This window comes from Lichenostomus cassidix, chromosome 1, assembly GCF_008360975.1.
Source record: "Lichenostomus cassidix isolate B80296 chromosome 1, HeHo_3.0, whole genome shotgun sequence".
NCBI classification, from domain to species: Eukaryota; Metazoa; Chordata; class Aves; order Passeriformes; family Meliphagidae; genus Lichenostomus; species Lichenostomus cassidix.
This window is the reverse complement of record NC_139479.1, coordinates 97,302,488-97,319,721: the sequence shown is the minus strand read 5'-3', so window position 1 is coordinate 97,319,721 and position 17,234 is coordinate 97,302,488. Positions and strand designations below refer to the sequence as shown.

At 41.8% G+C, this 17,234-nt stretch overlaps 2 protein-coding genes across 10 annotated transcripts in view; one reads left to right on the top strand and one right to left on the bottom strand.

The window, feature by feature from the left end:
- MYH15 (myosin heavy chain 15) overlaps positions 1 to 570 on the top strand; it is a 45,688-nt gene extending 45,118 nt beyond the window's left edge. For both annotated transcript variants that reach the window (XM_085072792.1, XM_085072783.1), the window contains exon 42: positions 451 to 570. In XM_085072792.1, the coding sequence (XP_084928918.1) occupies positions 451 to 468 (18 nt within the window). In that variant the 3' untranslated portion in view covers positions 469 to 570. The remainder of the gene's footprint in view (positions 1 to 450) is intronic.
- HHLA2 (HHLA2 member of B7 family) overlaps positions 1 to 17,230 on the bottom strand; it is a 32,834-nt gene extending 15,604 nt beyond the window's left edge. The window contains exons 1-10 of one of the 8 annotated variants that reach the window (XM_085072872.1): positions 15,674 to 16,031; positions 15,357 to 15,412; positions 11,592 to 11,685; positions 10,136 to 10,456; positions 9,439 to 9,699; positions 7,265 to 7,555; positions 4,844 to 4,932; positions 3,727 to 3,849; positions 3,195 to 3,262; positions 2,477 to 2,904 (exon numbers count right to left, since the gene is read on the bottom strand). In XM_085072872.1, the coding sequence (XP_084928998.1) occupies positions 3,847 to 3,849; positions 4,844 to 4,932; positions 7,265 to 7,555; positions 9,439 to 9,699; positions 10,136 to 10,456; positions 11,592 to 11,655 (1,029 nt within the window). In that variant the 5' untranslated portion in view covers positions 11,656 to 11,685; positions 15,357 to 15,412; positions 15,674 to 16,031 and the 3' untranslated portion in view covers positions 2,477 to 2,904; positions 3,195 to 3,262; positions 3,727 to 3,846. Of the gene's footprint in view, positions 1 to 2,476; positions 3,263 to 3,726; positions 3,850 to 4,843; positions 6,467 to 7,264; positions 7,556 to 9,438; positions 9,700 to 10,135; positions 10,457 to 11,591; positions 11,686 to 15,356; positions 15,413 to 15,673; positions 16,035 to 17,014 lie in introns of those variants that run through there. The other 7 variants (XM_085072845.1, XM_085072854.1, XM_085072864.1 and 4 more) reach the window with 7 other exon arrangements.
- Between the last annotated feature and the right edge of the window lie 4 nt (positions 17,231 to 17,234).

The following is a 17,234-nucleotide window of genomic DNA, read 5'->3' as shown; positions in this document are numbered from 1 at the left end:
GAGCTGCCAGGAAACACATTCAGGTGGCGACTGCTGTCCCAAAAATCACAACACATCTCTGGGGAGAGAAGGGCACTGTAGAGACTACTTTAATCCTGTAGCATTAGAAATACTTTATCTACTGCTACTAGTACCCATTTCCTGGAAACTCTGGGGAGCGTGTGTGATTCAGAACACCACCACCCATTGAAACAGGGCTGTATAGAAGTCCTCTGCTATCAAAGGGATCTATATAATCTAGAATGAGGACAAGATACCTGCATGGTTAGCTGGAATAAGACAGCAAACAATGGCTAGAATGCTGCAGGTCTATTTCAGATACAAGCTGGTAATACTGGGGAGCAGAAGTATTAGCGAAGAGAAGCTTTTGTCATTTACTTATTAATTTACCCTAAAACCCGTCAGCGCTTCCATTTTTAACAGTTGTATACTGTCTCACTTGCATTTCAGGTTCATGAAGAGGAATAAAAAAGTCCAAGCTGACAGATATGAGAAGGTGCTTGATATAATCAGGCACAACTGTAGAAAAAAATAAGCACTTACAGAAATAAACATCAAGTGAAAATCCAAGTAGACTCTATAGCATATTTCATTAATTTATTTGTGTTTCTATTTTGCCAAGCCTCAGGGATCAATAGAAGATTACATCTCGCCAACAGCCGACTTCATTATGTCGCAACAAATCCTAATTGGCAGATCTCTGACAAAATCAAAACCAAGGGCAAATCCAGTCATGCATCACAGCCTCACGTGTTTCATATGCAGATTGTTAAAGCTGCTGTTGTGGTTTAGGAATGGAACTTCCCAGTTGACTCACTCAAACCACACTGCCACTCTCTTGCTCTCCCTTCCCCTGTCCCTTCCCACTCCAGGAAGGAAGCTGGGAGCTGGAAGCACAAAAGGTGAAAAATCACAGGCTGAGATAAGAACAATTTCCTGGAAACAGCAATGAGATAAATAAATGAATAGTAAAAGCAACAATATTGATTTAAAAACCATACAAAAGGGAGGGTGACTCAAATGCAGAAATGCTCACTGTTGACCCCTCCCTGAAGGCACCCCTTTTACCCCAAAGGGAGTCCAGTCCCTCTCCCTGCCCCCACCCTCCAATGAAGTGAGGTCATATCATGAAACATTAGGGTCCTGGTCATGCCCCCTCATGGCTATTGAAAAGAAATTAACCCTGTCCTGGCTGGAACCAGGACAGCAGCACAGACAAAACCTGTGCAGGGGCACAGCCCTTAAAGCTGGGACAAACCCAGCTTCCATTTGTCCTGCCAGTAGGACCCAGAGTTTTGGATGGGAAGATAAAGCAAAGGTGGTCATATGAACAGTCAGTTTATAAGCTTTCACTACTACCAGTCAAGGACTTCTCTTTGCCAGCTGCAGGGCACAGGAGATGCTGCCAAGGGACACTTCCCTGTGGCTCAGAGTGTTCTCTTAGACTCTTCCTGCCTTTAAACAGGGAGCTGGTCTATGGTGGTTTAACACCAGCCAGAAAATTGAACTCCAAATAAGCCACTCCTAAAATTGAACTCCAAATAAGCCACTCCCCTTCCCCCACCCCTTTCTGGTAAGGGACAAAAGCAGAGACTGTGGGTTGAAACAAGAAGTTACTGAAAGCAAAAAGCAATGGGATGAAAATGCACAGTAACAGCAACAATGCTAATAACAAAAGTATACAAAAAGAGAAGATGCTTTACCCACAGAAAGGTGTTCACCACCTCAACTTCGTTCCACTTGGCCACTGGGACAAAGACAAGATGGTGGATGCTCCCTGTAGGACCATCCATGTGGTCCTCCAGGACAAGGACAAGATGGCAGCTGTTCCAGTGCTGCCAGCTCCACGTGTTTTCTGGCAGACAAGATGGCAACCATTCCCACACACCACATGGCCCCCAGGAACCAAACAAGATGGTGCATGGAGGCTCCCACAGCTAATGTTTCCCATCCCTGAGCCTGAGACAATGGAAAACAACGACAGAAAAACCCCCAAAACCTCCATGTCATCCATGATCATCCATGTCCCAGACCACTGTGCTAGGCTGGGCTCAGCAGCATTCAGCTACTCACACCACAGTCTGCTACTGTTTTGTTCCCCACAGCTGTTCCCACTCTGACACTTCTCTGCTCCCCCTGCCACAGCCAGGGTGTGCACTCTGCTGGGCTCAGACTCACTGCTGTCAACAGTAGACTGAGTCTTTGCTTTAAATTAAAATAATAAATGAAATGAAAAGCAGTAAGCCCTCTTTCCCTCATCCTGAAAAAAATCCCAACTCTCATAATGTATGGATTTCTTCTTCTGTGGAAACTTCTTTGTCTCTTTAGGAAATCCAAGTTCCAGTTTTTCATGCCCACTTGTCATGGGACGAGTGGGGAGTTTCAGACAAGCCCTGCCTTAGCCTCAGATTTTTGGCAATGCTTGAAATTAAGGAATCACTCTGGCCCGCAAGTTCTAAGGATGGCAGATCAGGGCTATTTATAAAATTAGTTATTTATTGAACAGACAGGCGGTAACGCCTGAAAGGTCTTAATCAGAGTTACTTACGACACAGTAAAAAACAAAAGAACTACAGTAAACTACACAAAATAGTACATGATATCAAGATATCTGTATTAAAGCTAGCAAACAAAACAGTATAAATTAAGAGTCAAATATAATTTACTACCAAAATTATGATAATGAACACCGAGTTTTTTCATTCAGCCTCCAGAGGAGTAACTGCAAAGTAGACATCCTGCTCAGGGGAGAAACTCCACACGTTTCCAGGAAAATGCACAGAAGATTTCTGCGTTGAGAAAGCTTGGTGTAGCTTACACAGCTCACCAGGTGAGGTATCTGTCAGTCAGAAATCCAGTTTCTCTCTTCAGATCTCACTTCCACAGCAAGATGTTTGTTGTGAGCTAGGAGATGCCAGACCAGTGTTAATCCCATGGTGCCAAAACAACTCACTACAAGACAGCTTTGTGCTTGTTGAGATAACTCAAACAACAGATAAGCTTGGGGGTGGGGAGGAAGGTGAGATGCCCTGCTACATGATTTTTCACATGCAAATGTCCATTCACTTTTTTTTGTCCTCCTCATTCATCCATTACTGTTGTCTAGACAATCAAATTTCCATGGGCTTTTACTGTAACTCAAAGGGGAAGGTGAAGGAATTCTTTGTTCTTTTCATCAACAATCTCAGTAGTACCTGTGTGCAGAGAGCAATTTTCTTCCTGTATGTCAAGGTGTTCAGATGATTCCATTCATTTTTTTTTTCTAGACAAAATAAAAATCTTGTAAGAACTACTGATGTGTAAAATTAATCCCCTAGTGGGAACAGAACAAGATACACTCACTATAAAGACAAGTCAGCATTTTCCATTTTAGCATTATCTGAGTAAAATAAGCATTCATGTAACAGTGCAGAAACATTCCTGTTTTTTCCATCTAGTCCTTCATCAATGTAACTAGAGCTGAGATAACCTTCCTCTGATTACAATATGTTTGAGGGCTCAAAAGGTCCCAAGATTAATCTTGCTTAAATTGTTTAGACAACTGCATCTCAAAGTATATATTAATTTCTAAAGCATGTTACAAGTGTTTAATAAGAAGCATGCAAGTGAATCTCTACGTAGAGAGAAAAATGAAAAGACTGAGGCATAATCATTTCAGAGTTTTCTTTCTCATGCATTTTTGCTGTACCTCATGCTAACAATCATAACATGTCTCCTGAAGCTTACCAAATCCAGCCTGTGACAAAAGACGCAGGGAGTTTGAAGGTAAATCTCTCAATGGATTGGGCTGTAGGGTCAGGTACAGAAGGATGGACAAAGAACTAAAGTTTGGATTTTTAAGGATACTCACTACAGTTGCAGAGAAAAGACAGAATATTCTAAGACAGAGCCAGCCTACTACAAACACATGAGAATAAAATGCATCCACTTGAAGATGCTGTACTCCAGTAAAGAGGAGAGGTGTGCAGAGAGGTAAGATCAGGGACCATAGGGTTCTAACAATCTCGTACACAAAGCAATTTAGTATCACTTTGCAAACTCAGGTTTTGACAAGCTTTGACATTGGATACAACTAAACAGTAATTTGGACCCTAATAGAAACCAGGTATGAGCATTGTTTGAAGAACAACACATTTTGTTTTAGATTCTCTTTGCTCTAAATGACACATGGCAAAATCCTGCCGTTTGATTGTTCTTTAAGCAAGTTATTGGAAAATATTGTGAAGGGTAACCAACTCTTTCATCCTTTTAGGAAGCACAGGAAAGCATCTGATCAAAGGAAGGGTTTGTTGACATTGTTACAACCAAAATGCTATTGCATAGACGTGCCACAGAGGGCCTTCGGACTTACAACATCGCAAGAATGAGGACCATTCGTTTATGCTGAAATTTACCTTCCTATGTTTTCAAGTCTTTTTTGTATGATTTAACCCATGAAAATCAAACTTAGGTTTTGGTCAAACATTCAAGGTCTGGATTTAAATTCTTCCCTTCATTTGAGCTGGGGGTCTATTTTGAGGAAGTGGTCAATGGGTTACAATCTCCCATGCTGGAATTACCTTTCCCCACTTACTGCTCAGTTCTTTTCAATTCACCACTTTCCTGGTGGCTCCTTGTTCAGACAGCACATTCACATTGGGATTGTTATTCCTTTTTCTTAAAACAAAAGATCAGCCTAGCAAACAATGCTAAACAGTGCAGTCAAATCATAACAGAGTCTACCTACAGCTACCAATTAACAACTTGTTTTAAAGGAGCAAAGTGACCCAAACCCTCATTCAAATCTTGAGGGGCTTAGCATCAACAGCACCATAAAAATAAGTACTCTAATGATTGTACATACCTTGCGAAAGTAAACTATTACCACTGTTGCCACTACTGCCATTGCAACAAGCACTCCTAGCACAATCTTCCAGGTGTTACCTGAATTTTCTTTAAAAATACAAACACAAAACAGAAGTGCTTTATATCGCAAATTAATATTCACTATTGTTCAATAAATATATCAAAGCTATGATTTTTCTTATTTATAATCTAAAAGGTAGGATTTAGGGAGAAAGAAACATTAAAAGGAAACTGAGGCAAATACAACAATGTTCAATTTACTTGACTTACACTGTAAGACTGTGAAGTGGTACTTTACCAACTTAAGTGTGAATAGCTGAAAGCAGATTCTTTTACTTACTTGTGCTGATAGCAAATTCCATGTGTGCTCATGCGATAGGATTTGACAACTTCTTAATACAAATCCCATTTAAAACCAATCAACTGCCCAGTATGCTAAACACTGTCTCCAGGCACGGTGCTCAGTGCCATTAACAGTACTGCTGATTTCCAGTATGGCAGCTCTGTAAATGTTATCCAGCCTGGATCATAAATTTCATTACTTCTGCTGCAAACTCTTTGAAATTTTAATCTGAAACACTGCCCAGCTTCACAGTGCAACCATGCAACCCAGGTGGACACAAGAAATCCTGAAGTGGGTGGTAACAATGGATTCCACAGGAGATCAAAGCCCACCTAGCAGAAACCTCTGCAAGACACCAAACTGTCAAAAGAGCAGTATGGTTCTTCTACCTCAGACTACCTTTCCTCTGCTGTTTCTCATCCAAAGTATTTGAAAAATGCATCACTCCTCTGGAAACTTCTGATGGCTATCTGGCAAACAGCTAAAACATAAGAACTGCTATAACAGAGCATTTAATCTAGTCATTGCCTTTAGCTTGACTCTGTACCTACATGCAGACCTATGTTTACATCTTGTCAGTTCCTCTGGTAGAGCAGCTTTAAGCTGCAACCCCTTCCTTACAAAGGAGAGCACCGCCTCGATGACTGGAAATTCATCTCTTTTTTCCCCTCAAAAGCTTTCTTTCCAGTGGCTCTGGGAAATCCTTCTAATGGCTCAGCAGCTGCTGTGCCATGACTGCTATCCAACATGGTCTAGCTCATTCCCTACTGTCTCTAGCCACCTTTCTGCTTTCAAGCTGTGCTGCCACGAAGGTGCTCATCCCTCTGTGTCTTCTCTGCTGTGTATAATGTAGCAGTGGTCCACATAGGAAGATTCTGTGAGCAGCACAGTAATGTCACCACCAAAGAGGGGCTTTGTATCACTACTGGCTACTGTAAGATCCATCTACAGAGAGCAGCTGGAGAAAAGCATTTGTAGCAGATGATCCTGATCACATTTGGACTGTCTCCTGTAAATGTACAGGGAGACTTATGGGCTTGAGCACAGAAGTTAGGAGTGTCAGCTAAAGGTGTTAACTCCTTGGAAAGGTTCAATGCTCTCCACTCTAGAAACACAATACTAGGTTTACAAGTTAAGGAAGATCATGCTGGAATTCAAGCTGCAGGGAAATACGTTTGTCTGACTTAACTGTTTTCTTTAATCCAACTCCCCTCCCATTCTTCAGGTCACATATAACTGCTGCCATCTAAAACATCAAGTTTTCAGAATGAAATTGAGCTATCATGAGGGCAGGGAAAGAAAGGAAGACAAAAAGATGTAGTTACTATCACTTATTCGAGCCCCATTTCAATTATTTTGCCTCTATTTTTCATGTCTTAACTGGCTTGTTTCAAGTTCTCCTCTTTGTTTAGAAGAGGCGCTCTATATTAGTTCCCAATCTTTTAGGTGATTGTATTTAATTGTGTAAAATGCCTGTGTGCTACTGTTGTATGAGCTACTGACAATGAAATAACTGTAACTAAGATTTCACAGCTGGAAATTTAGTACAGTTCATAAAAACACAAGCATAGATTTAACGATATATATCCCCAGGCCTAAAAAAAGGCTTGCTGTGTAGAATTAAAGTTTTGAAATTAACAACTGTGTGTTCTCAACAAGCTTTCTTCCGTAGCCAAACTTATACCACATGCTTTGGGCTTCCCATCATCTCTGCCACATTTAAAGCTATGTTTGCTGTCAGCAGAGCATTCAGGACAGGATTCTGGGAGCCCTGCTGTTCCATCAGCTATGAGGGCAGTTGGTGGCAACTGAAAGCAGCCACTGATTTTGAAACCTTTGCCACAATAAGCTGCTGACTGAAAAAAATAAACTTCTAGTCTTTAAATAAACATGTCTTAGGTAACTTTTTTTTCCCCTGGGCCAACAATAATAAAATATATATCTCTTCAACCTAACTGTTCATATCACAGAAGATGTTTTTTTTCCTCAGTATTTCATAAATTTCTGATTGACTCTTTGGCTGTGTGTTGTCCTAACTGGTCATCAACATCTGAAATGGACAGAGTGGTAACTTACCGACATGCAAAGTTCTCACAGTAAGTTTTGTGTAGAGAGGTGTTGAAATATTACACAGATATTCTCCACTGTCCTCTGCAGTAAGATGATCCAACATCAGTGAAAAGTCACTTTCGTTAACCCGAACTCGAGGCTGGTGAGAGTGAGATGTGCCATTGAAGGAGGCCAGGACTGAGGTCTCTGCATTTCTGTGTAATGTCCAGACAGCACTGAAACCGTCAGTGTGTGCAATGTCATTCCCGTGTTCACAAGGAATTACAGTGCTACTTCCTTCCACATTAAACAGGTGGTCTGAAACAGATTAAGAAATCTCTGCAGTTTTTTAAAAAATACTGTGAAGGTTGTTTAGAGATTTTCTGATTTTTTTTGAGGTTTGATACTACTGTGGACAAATATAAAAACATATTCCACTACTTTGATATCATACTCAAACATTACAGTATGTTTCTAGAAGCATCTGAAGATTTTAAAACCAAGCCTATCTTACACTAAAAAAAAACTCTAACTGGTATTGGCAATATTTATAAAAATCCTTTTTTTTCTATTTGACTATTTTTTCCTCTGAGGGGCTCATTAATAGAAGTGATTTGGTCTAGTCTAAGTTACTGTGTAAAACAGCAGGAAATTCCACATGCAGGGAGCAGAAGGAAAATGCAAATAATCAGCTATCTGCACATCTGAAGAAAAACGATAAAACACAACATAATTTAACTGAAAGAATAAAAAGATTGTATGTAGTTAGAAATACCTTTCAGCTATGGTGGACTTAAGTACTTTACTTGTCTATGTTGAACATTTAACAATTAATGAGTAGCTTTAAAAAACACAGGGAAGGAGAAGGCAGGTAAGTGGAACTAATACCTAAAATATTAAATACAAGACAAATTAACATTATAGCACAACTATTGATTTGACAGCAGGGATTTGACAGCAGTGGTGGCTGACAGTCAGCTGGAGAGGAAGGTAATAGATTATTTTGACATGGTATAAGTACACTTGGTTTCTGTGTGGGGCGTTTAACGAACAGAAGTGTGGGGCTGAAAATCATGAAGACAAAACAAAACAAAATTGTACCACACACTGCTATTACAGAAGCAAAAGGAAAGCAGTTTGCTTTCAAAATATCCTACTGAGGGGTTAGATGGATAAAGAGAAATTCAAATAAACATGTAATGAAATGTTCCTTTCTTCTCTTGTGCAACAGAGGCACAGATTAAGAGAACAGATGCTTACAGTGCAATTGTTAGCTACTACGAGGCCATACTTGAAACCTTCTTGAAGCTACTTCTTGAAGCTACTACTTGAAGCTACTACTTGAAGCTATTCTATGTAAATTGAAAACCACACCCTTGTTCTGAAGCTAATGCATTGGGTTAGGAATTGAGAATGTCTGGGTACTAGGGGGAAATCAGGCTGATGGAAGCATCCATGCACATCTCACGAGGGAACTGCTCTTGCATTGCTCTTCATTCAATTAAAAATATTTCCTTAGAAACAGGAGAGGTTGAAAAGTACCAGTTATTTACTCAAAGTGAGTTTCAATTAAATTCAGGAGGAAGACAAAGCAGAGCTGAAATTTTATAGTCCTGCTTTTCCTTAACAAAATCAACTGCTGTTTGCTAAAATGCAGACAGTGTTTGCTGCTCTCCATTGCCATGCACCCCAGCACTCAAAAGGGTACTTAAGGATGCATGTGAAGAGAAGTACAATAAACGGATCAAACAGTACTGATAAAAGTCTGGCAAAAGATGGGAAATGGACAGAGTAAAGATCATAGGCATCTACAGCAGCAGACAAACTTTCACCTCCCTCACAGAACTCACACATTCTCTAAGGTTTCCATGTATTTTGTCCAATAGAAAAAATTCTTTTATTGATAGAGTGTAAAGTCTGTTTATTAGGCATCTCTTAAAATATGAAACTGGTATAGAAAAGATGTTCAGAGTGAAGGTAACTTACAGAAGGGTGAGCTAGCCCCTCTCATTCCTACTTCTTGGAAGTAACTTGTAATGCTGCCTTGTAATCCTAACAGATGAGTTTCAAAGAGAAAAGTATATCCTTTTGCACTGTCCCATATCCATGTTGCCCCACTGCAGAAAGACTGTCTTTAGTTTGACTGAAGCCAGCTGTGAAATTCAGTAACAATGCAGGAAGAGACTTCCATTCATTCCTACCTTGCATCTTCCATTCAGCAGACCACACTTCATGACTGAAACGAATATGACAGTAGTAAGCATCTGCCATGTTTACAATGTTCTGGTCACTTCTAAGAGAATAGAGAACTCCATTCCTGGTTTCTTCCCGATCTGTTTCGTTTATGGATATATTGCCTTGTTCCCAAGATATATCTGGTGCTGAGTAAGTGAGAAAGGCATGGCACTTCAGTCTCCTTTCTGTGTTTGTCTTTTGGTATTCCAGTGCATAAGAAGAAGGAGCTGTAGATGGGGAAAAAAAAATCCTACCAATTACAAAATAGTTTTTAAGTGATTGCTCTTTTGCAATAACATAAGGGTGAATAAATACAGCTGAGAACAAAATCTGCATTTGATTTCAGCGAAAGGCATTGCTACTTACTTTCAATGCCAGGATTTGTACTGTTCTAAGAAGCCACATTATGTGTACCACATAATTACCCCTTAGAAATAAGGGTGCAGTAGGTTATGAAAACAAGTGCTGCACCACAATTTTCCAACTCATGTTACAACATTTCACCAGAGAAGACAGACTACTTCATATCACCATCAGGCCCAAAAGGTGCTCTGCTGGGTGGGAAGATTTTGATTCCATGGGAGAAACAACACAAGAAAATCTGTTGGTGTCATCCCATTAGCAGTGGTGCAATCCAAGGATTTTTTTTGATGTCTTACTGACCTCTTAGGAGTAGCAGCACTTCCACTTCTGTTTTGTCTTGTGCTGTTCCCACATAGCAGGTATAATTGCCCTCATCAGTTATGGTCAGGTTACTAAGTTTCAAGGAGGCATTTCCATTAGGGATGTTCTCGTGGAAAAGGTGTGTTCTGTGTCTGTAATGTGGATCTTGTTCTTCCAGCTGATCCTTCTGCTGGTAGTAACTGTGCACTATTTTGTTCCCTTTGTTCCAGTGAATTACTTCCTTATGTCCAGGTGGGAAAAGACAAGGGAGGATGCAATCCTTGGAAAACAGCCCTGTTACTTTTTCCTGTTCCGTAAAACCTAAAGCCCGTAAGTACAAACGAGTAAGTTTAATCCATTCTTCAACTATATTTCTGCCCTTCCTTATCCCTGACAAAAAAAAACACTCTTGCAGGCAACACATTCCTGTCAAGTGTGCCAACATCTCTGTCATGTTTTTTCTGTCATGCAAGTCTCTTGGGACAGTGAGGGTCTCCATTCAGTTTAATCAAAATTATAACACAGAGCTCTGCTCTTTGAACTTCTAATCAGTTTAAGTAGAAATCCTGAGTAAGCACCTATATATTCAAATCAGCACATCAACACTTTATGACCTGAGCTTCAAGTGTGTTTCCACACCTTGAACCACATCTTTTCCACCTTGGACTTCAAAACATTTTGAGCTGCAGCTTCCTACTTGCTCAAACATTCACAATGCCATGCTGCAATGACCCACACTACCAACCACCCCCACATAGTGCCAAGCAGTTGTACCATCACACAAAAAAAGACATGGTGCTGCAACTGACAGGAAGGACAGACCTTCTTGAAACAGCTTTGCCACCACAGACAGCGTTAGGGTGCTCTGTCCCAGCCCCTTGAGATAATTAAGGTGTGCATTCCTCAAAGTTAATTCACACAAGTGCTAGCATCTCATTTCTGTCAACATTTAACTTAGGCCTTGCTGGCATAAAAGAGCAATTTTAAATGACTCTTTTAAAAAACTGACTACATTGACTTAGCATTGTCATGTGGACCTTCTTGACCAAGGCCAGACAACCTGTTAGGCTGGTAGTGAGTGCCCAGCTGCAGCTGCCTTCTCAGAAGTTCTGATGCCCTCTCCAGCTCACCTGGTAGGACAATCTAAAAGACTTTTCCTTGGTTTTCTCAATGCAAAGTCAACCAATTTGCTGCAAACTATTTTCAGGCCAAACTGACAACCACTGCGTGCTGAGCCGTGGGGCAGAAACATTGGCAGGTAACAGTCTGGGGAATCAATGAGCTCAATGGCCACAGCCATCCATGCAGCCACCTTACAGTGTTTTGCTTTAAAAGTGTTGTGCTTTTCCCAAAAATTGATTCTGTACCATTAATAAACAGTGCTTGAATTCATTAACTCTCCTTATTAAAAATTAGTAATAATGATCTTCTTTATTATTTTTCAGCTATAACCTACCCCAAAGTGTAGCACTGATGGAAAATAAAAAGATGATAAGAGGTGGTATGTTCTGTCCCTTCATGTCTTCGCTGGTTCATGGACTCATGTCAAACTGGCAAAATAAAAGCAGAGGAGAAAACCTGTTTCAATGCAGGTAAAAGACATGCCCATATCATATTTCATTTGTACAGCTGTTGGGGTTTGACCCTGACTAAACGCCAGGTACCTCAGCTCTCTCCTGCCGAAGACATGAAGAAGAGGGAAGGAAAAAAAACTGTTAAACACACACCAGATTAATGAGTTGAGATAGGACACTGGTGGCAGAACACACAGAAGAAGGGCAAACAAGCTCAAAACTTAAAGTTGCAAAATGATTTATTACCTAACAGAGTCTGAGGATAAATGAGAAGTAAAAATAAGCTTTTTAGACACCATTCTTTCATTCACCCCCTCCCTCTTAAGACAGTGTTGCTACCCAACAGCTTGGGTAGGGGCCAGGGTATGGGGTTTTTTTTGTTAGTCCATAAATCCATTTATCACTACAATTCTTCTACTAAAAACACTGTTTTTCTGTTCATCACTCTCCCTCTTAAGACATCATTTCTCTGCTCACCCCCCTCCCTCTTTCCAACCAACAGCATGAAGACGGGGCAGGGTAAGGGCTTTTTTCTCTGGCCAGTCCATCAGGGAGAGGGGTCCTCTACTTAGCCATGGGGTCCTTCCCATGAGAGACAGTCCTCTGCAAACTTCTTTAGCGTGGGTCTAATCTCACAAGCAACATCCTGCCCGAATTCTGCTGCAACGTGGGATTTTTGTCTATATGATGCAGACTTCTGAGCCCAGGCCACGCTGCTTCCATCCCAGGAGCAAGGCCTTTCTGTCTCTTGCAAGGCCTTTGCAACTTTAACTCTTTATATGAGACTCCCACTGGATCACAGCTTCCTCCAGGCATCCACCTGCTCCTCTGGCATGGGCTCCTCCCCACAAGCTGTGGGTGGATCTCTGCATCCCCGTGGGCTCCATGGGCTACAGGGGGAACACCTGCTCCCCCCACGGTCTTCACCACAGCTAGCAGAGGGTTTTCAGCTCTGGTGTCTGGAGTACCTCCTCCCCCACCTCCTCCACTGACCTTGGTGTCTCCATGTTCTTTTCCCTTCACATATTTTCACCTCCTCCTCCTCCTCTAGTTACAAAGAAGCGCGTAACTACTTTGTTTTGAATTCTTAAATATGTTTTCACAGAGGCGTAACTAGCACCTCTAATTGGCCCAGACTTGGCCAATTAACAGCATGTCCATCACCTTCAGAGCCATCAGAGACTGGCTCTGCTGGACTTGATGTAAAACTTCCAGAACCTTCACACAGGATACACACAGAAGCCACCTTTGTGCCACTCCCCACCCCTCAGACACCTCCCCAGGCCTACCACAGCAGCTTTTGAAGGGTTTAAATTTTTCTTAGATGTTAAAGATAACTTGCTGATGCTCTGGGCTAAGCAAAACCACCACAACAGCTTCCTATATGACTACTTTTTCTGTTTGCAAGAGACTTGGTCCAGATTTTTGGCTTTAAGGTCATTCATTATATGATCATGTGCATTTCATAAAGGTTGAGGCCCTCTCATTACCTTGTAGGTCCTTGCAGATTGATACTTCATTTTTGAAAAATAGAACGTGTTTACTCTCAGTGTTCTTGCAGGGCTAGGGAATATTAAAATTCACCATTTCTGAACAGGACACCAAGGAAAATTGGTCAAGTAAGCTTTGCAAAATGATGTAAAAAGTCCCTTGTCAAGCCTCATTTTCTTCTTAAAATATATTTCTGATAACTGCAACATATGACTTTCTGGGGTAGGAAATTTGACTGCATTTGCAAATACTGCAGATATAGAGAACTTTTCATGCATTTTACACTTTCAAAAATGCATGCATGGAAATCTAGGGTAGGAATGCAAACGAGGAGGAGGTTCTCTTATCATATCTTCTGCTTTGTCAGTTAAATAGCAATGAACTGGAAGTTCTCATGCATAACAGAAAAAAAATAACCTTACTGTAACTATTACCTGAGTGGAGGAAGAATGCAGTCTTCCTGTCCTAAAATACAGCATACCCCAGTGAAGAAATTACCTCTTGAATCAAATAACTTGAAAAGCTTTTAAAGAATTTTACCTAGGCCTTTTCTTCTCCCCAAAAGGCAGCTAATAGGTACCATTCCTAAATGACACAGGGCACGGGTTTATCCACGCTTGCTAGTCAGATCTTTTAGTACTAATGAATAATTGTCACTGGTGTGTGAGACTGCATTTGTGGTGAATCTGAATCTTGAATCCCAAAGGTTTTTGAGTATTTCTTTTGAAAAACTAGAATGATTGTTTTATGTATTTTCACTATTCTATTATGAGAAAAAACAAAACAAAACAACAGAGGCACCAAAACATTAAATCTGAGACAGAAGTGATGCAAGGGTAAAACAAACATTTATGATATATAATTTTGCTCCATGTCAGCAACAACTTCCAGTATGTATCTTCATCTCTCCTTGCATTGGCAAGGGGGGTACACCATGTTTTACTGGATTTTTTGCTCATTTACCTATTGCTTCCAACTTGATTGGCACAATATACTGTGCTTGATGTTTGAATTTCTGAAACCACAATCAATGCTGTATTTCCCTTAGCAAGGGATCTGCCACGTTTAATCGACAGTCACCTTTTATTGGCAGTGATGCTCTGGGAGTAACATGGTTCCAGTGGTTCTGTGATGCCTTTGAGGACTGCATGGACAGTACATACTGCCTCCCACCTTCTAGCTGTACCCCATAACCCTGCTCCAAAACACAGAACTACAGCTAGTTCTGAAAGCTGAACATTTTCATGTTCAGCAGAAACCTTAGCTTTGGATCTTCCTATTACACCATGTTGAGAAAAATGTATGTTGATCTGTAGAAAAATCTGATGAGTAGGCTCTGGCCAGTCTTTTCAGACCAGCAGGTTCAGGGATCTTACAGGAACAAAGTGAGTGTATGCTGATAGTTAGGGTCACACTGCAAAGTACTGAGCAAATATGCTTTTCCTGTTGGTCACAGACTTAAATGGCACAACCAAGAAATCATGCTCTTAGGCTTTGTAGTGAAATATCAACATGAAATTATGTATACAGACAGTGCACAACTAGAATTAAAATCACTGTAGTCATGCTACTTACTGATGCCCTAGTTTTCAAGAGAATTATTTCATACAGAATCACCACATACTCAACTGGAAAGCAGCTCAGCCAGGGTTTCTGAGAGCAAGGTAAGGTGCTAAAATACTTCTCCAAAGACACACTGAACAGCTCAAATAGCAGTAGGGGGAACACTGCATTTGCTTTGGCCACTTACAGGAAAAGAATACATGCTTTCTTTTTCTTCTGTTAGTCAGTGACCAAACGAAATCTTTCCTCATCCTTGAACTATGTATTCAAGCTCAAACCTGACCAGAGCACTCCTGCAGCGAACAGCTATCGGATTGGTGGCTGCTCAGTGTACTCTCCTGTGACCCCTTGGAGATCAAACATGCATACTGAAATATCCTCCTGTCAAACAAAAGCTATTTATTTCTTAGTGCAAAGGATTCTAATTAATTCCTTTTCAATGTAACTTAACAACAACACACTTCAAGCACACACACGCTTATGAGGATTAGGAAATACCAGATGGTCTCAATTTTTGCCAACAAGCAAGCAGGAAAAACAAACATAAAATTCTCAAAAACACATGTTAATCACATACTGCTAAAATCTCTTACCTGCCACAATGATACCAGCTTTCCAGAATTTATTCACTGAGCCGTCAGAGGATTTCCTGTAGTAGAAAAGAGAATTAAGTCCTGCCTCCCCACAATGAAACATTTACAACTTAAATGCTAACTTCATACTTCAGTTGTTGAGAAATACTCCCAAGGGAAGAAAGTTCCTACCATCTAAACATCCAAATTTGTCTCAGAATATGGACAAAAAAATACTATGTTTTAACTCAATATACAGATATCATATTCCAAATCTGCCCCGCCTCATACCCTTTAAGCACTATAGATCTATCAGAAGAATGTCAGGAGTTTTTTACCTCTTTTTATTTCACAAGCCTTTTTGGTTCCAATGTTTCTTGCCCGCAGGGTTGGTATGTATACAAGAAATGAAACAAATATGCAGCTCTGCCTCTCTCCAGCTGCAGTCACACAGTGGCACACCCATGCTGCACAGATTTCAAGTAACTAACACACAAGTTCATGCATGTCCCGTTACGGGAAGCAGCTGTTTCAGCAGTGCGAACTACACGTGAAGCTTCCACGCCTTTTGCTTTCCCCTCCTCTTCGCGCTCAAAAAGCTTTTCCTCTGAACCATTTATTGTGCCTGGTTTTGAGCACGCTCACAGCTCCAGCAAGCAGTGGGGACGAAATGAGCAAAGAGCAGTGCCAAGCTTAGAGCAGTCACGGTGTCGCCCGCCCACCAACGACAGCGGCAATTCCCTTACGGGGCAGAGCGCAGGAAGCAGCCAGATCTCCGCGGGCACAGGAGAAGAATGTAAAAAGTAAGTAATCATGACGCACTTCTCAAAAAGCTGGTAACCTGGAACAAAGTGCAATTGTCTAGGGTTGCCTGCAGGGCGAGGTTTATTATCTAACAGTATTTTAACAGTGACTCATTCTCCACCATTCAAGCCTTGCGTGTGCCATCTGGTTTCCAGCAGGACTCAAGAATTTTCGGGAAGAGGCAAAAAAAACTCACACAAAGTGCAGGGGGAAAAGGCAAAAAACTCAAACAAAATGCAGGAAGAAGTGGCAAGAAGGATATCTCCTCTCACAGCCCTTGGCTGGCACTAGCAACACACAGGTGAGGTGTGTCTCCTGCATTCACAGAATCATTTCGGCTGGAAAAGACCTCTGAGATCATCGAGTCCAACCTCTGACTGATGAACTTCTCAACTAGACCATGGCGTTACTGATGTGTTTCTCGAACACTTTCAGGGATGGTGACATCCCTGGGCAGCTCATTGCAATGCTTAACAACCCTTTCAGCGAAGAAATCCCTCCCAATACCCAATCTAAACGTCCTCTGGCTCAGCTTGAGGCTATGTCCTCTTGTCCTGTTACTAGTTAACTGGGAGAATAGACTGACCCCCACCTGGCTACAACTTCCTTTCAGGAAAAGTGATAAGGTCTTTCCAGAGCGGCTCCTCGAGAGAGAGCTGCACTCCAGACCCCTCACCAGCTCCGCTGCCCTCCTCTGGACACGCTCCAGCACCTCAGTGTCTGTCTTGCTGTGAGGTATCCAGAAGCAGGCACAGCACTCGAGGTGCCTCAGCAGTGCTGAGCACCTTCCCGGGACAAGCAGCTTTCCCACCCGCTGCCTTCCCCACGGCTCGCCCAGCGGCTGATGCTTCAGCTCCTCGGCCCCAGAGACTCACTCTTTCGCACATCCAGCAGCGGAGCACCGCACCTCGGCCCGCGAGCCACAGCCGCTGTCCGCTCCGGACCTGCACGGAGCGAGGCGTTCCGAAGTTTGTCTGGGGGAGGGGGGCAAAGAGCTGGAGAAAGTTTTCCGCGAGAATGCCGCTTTCACGCCCACGTCCCGCGGAATTGTCAGCTTGTGTCCTCAGCAGCTGTGATTGGCTGTGTGGCCGCACG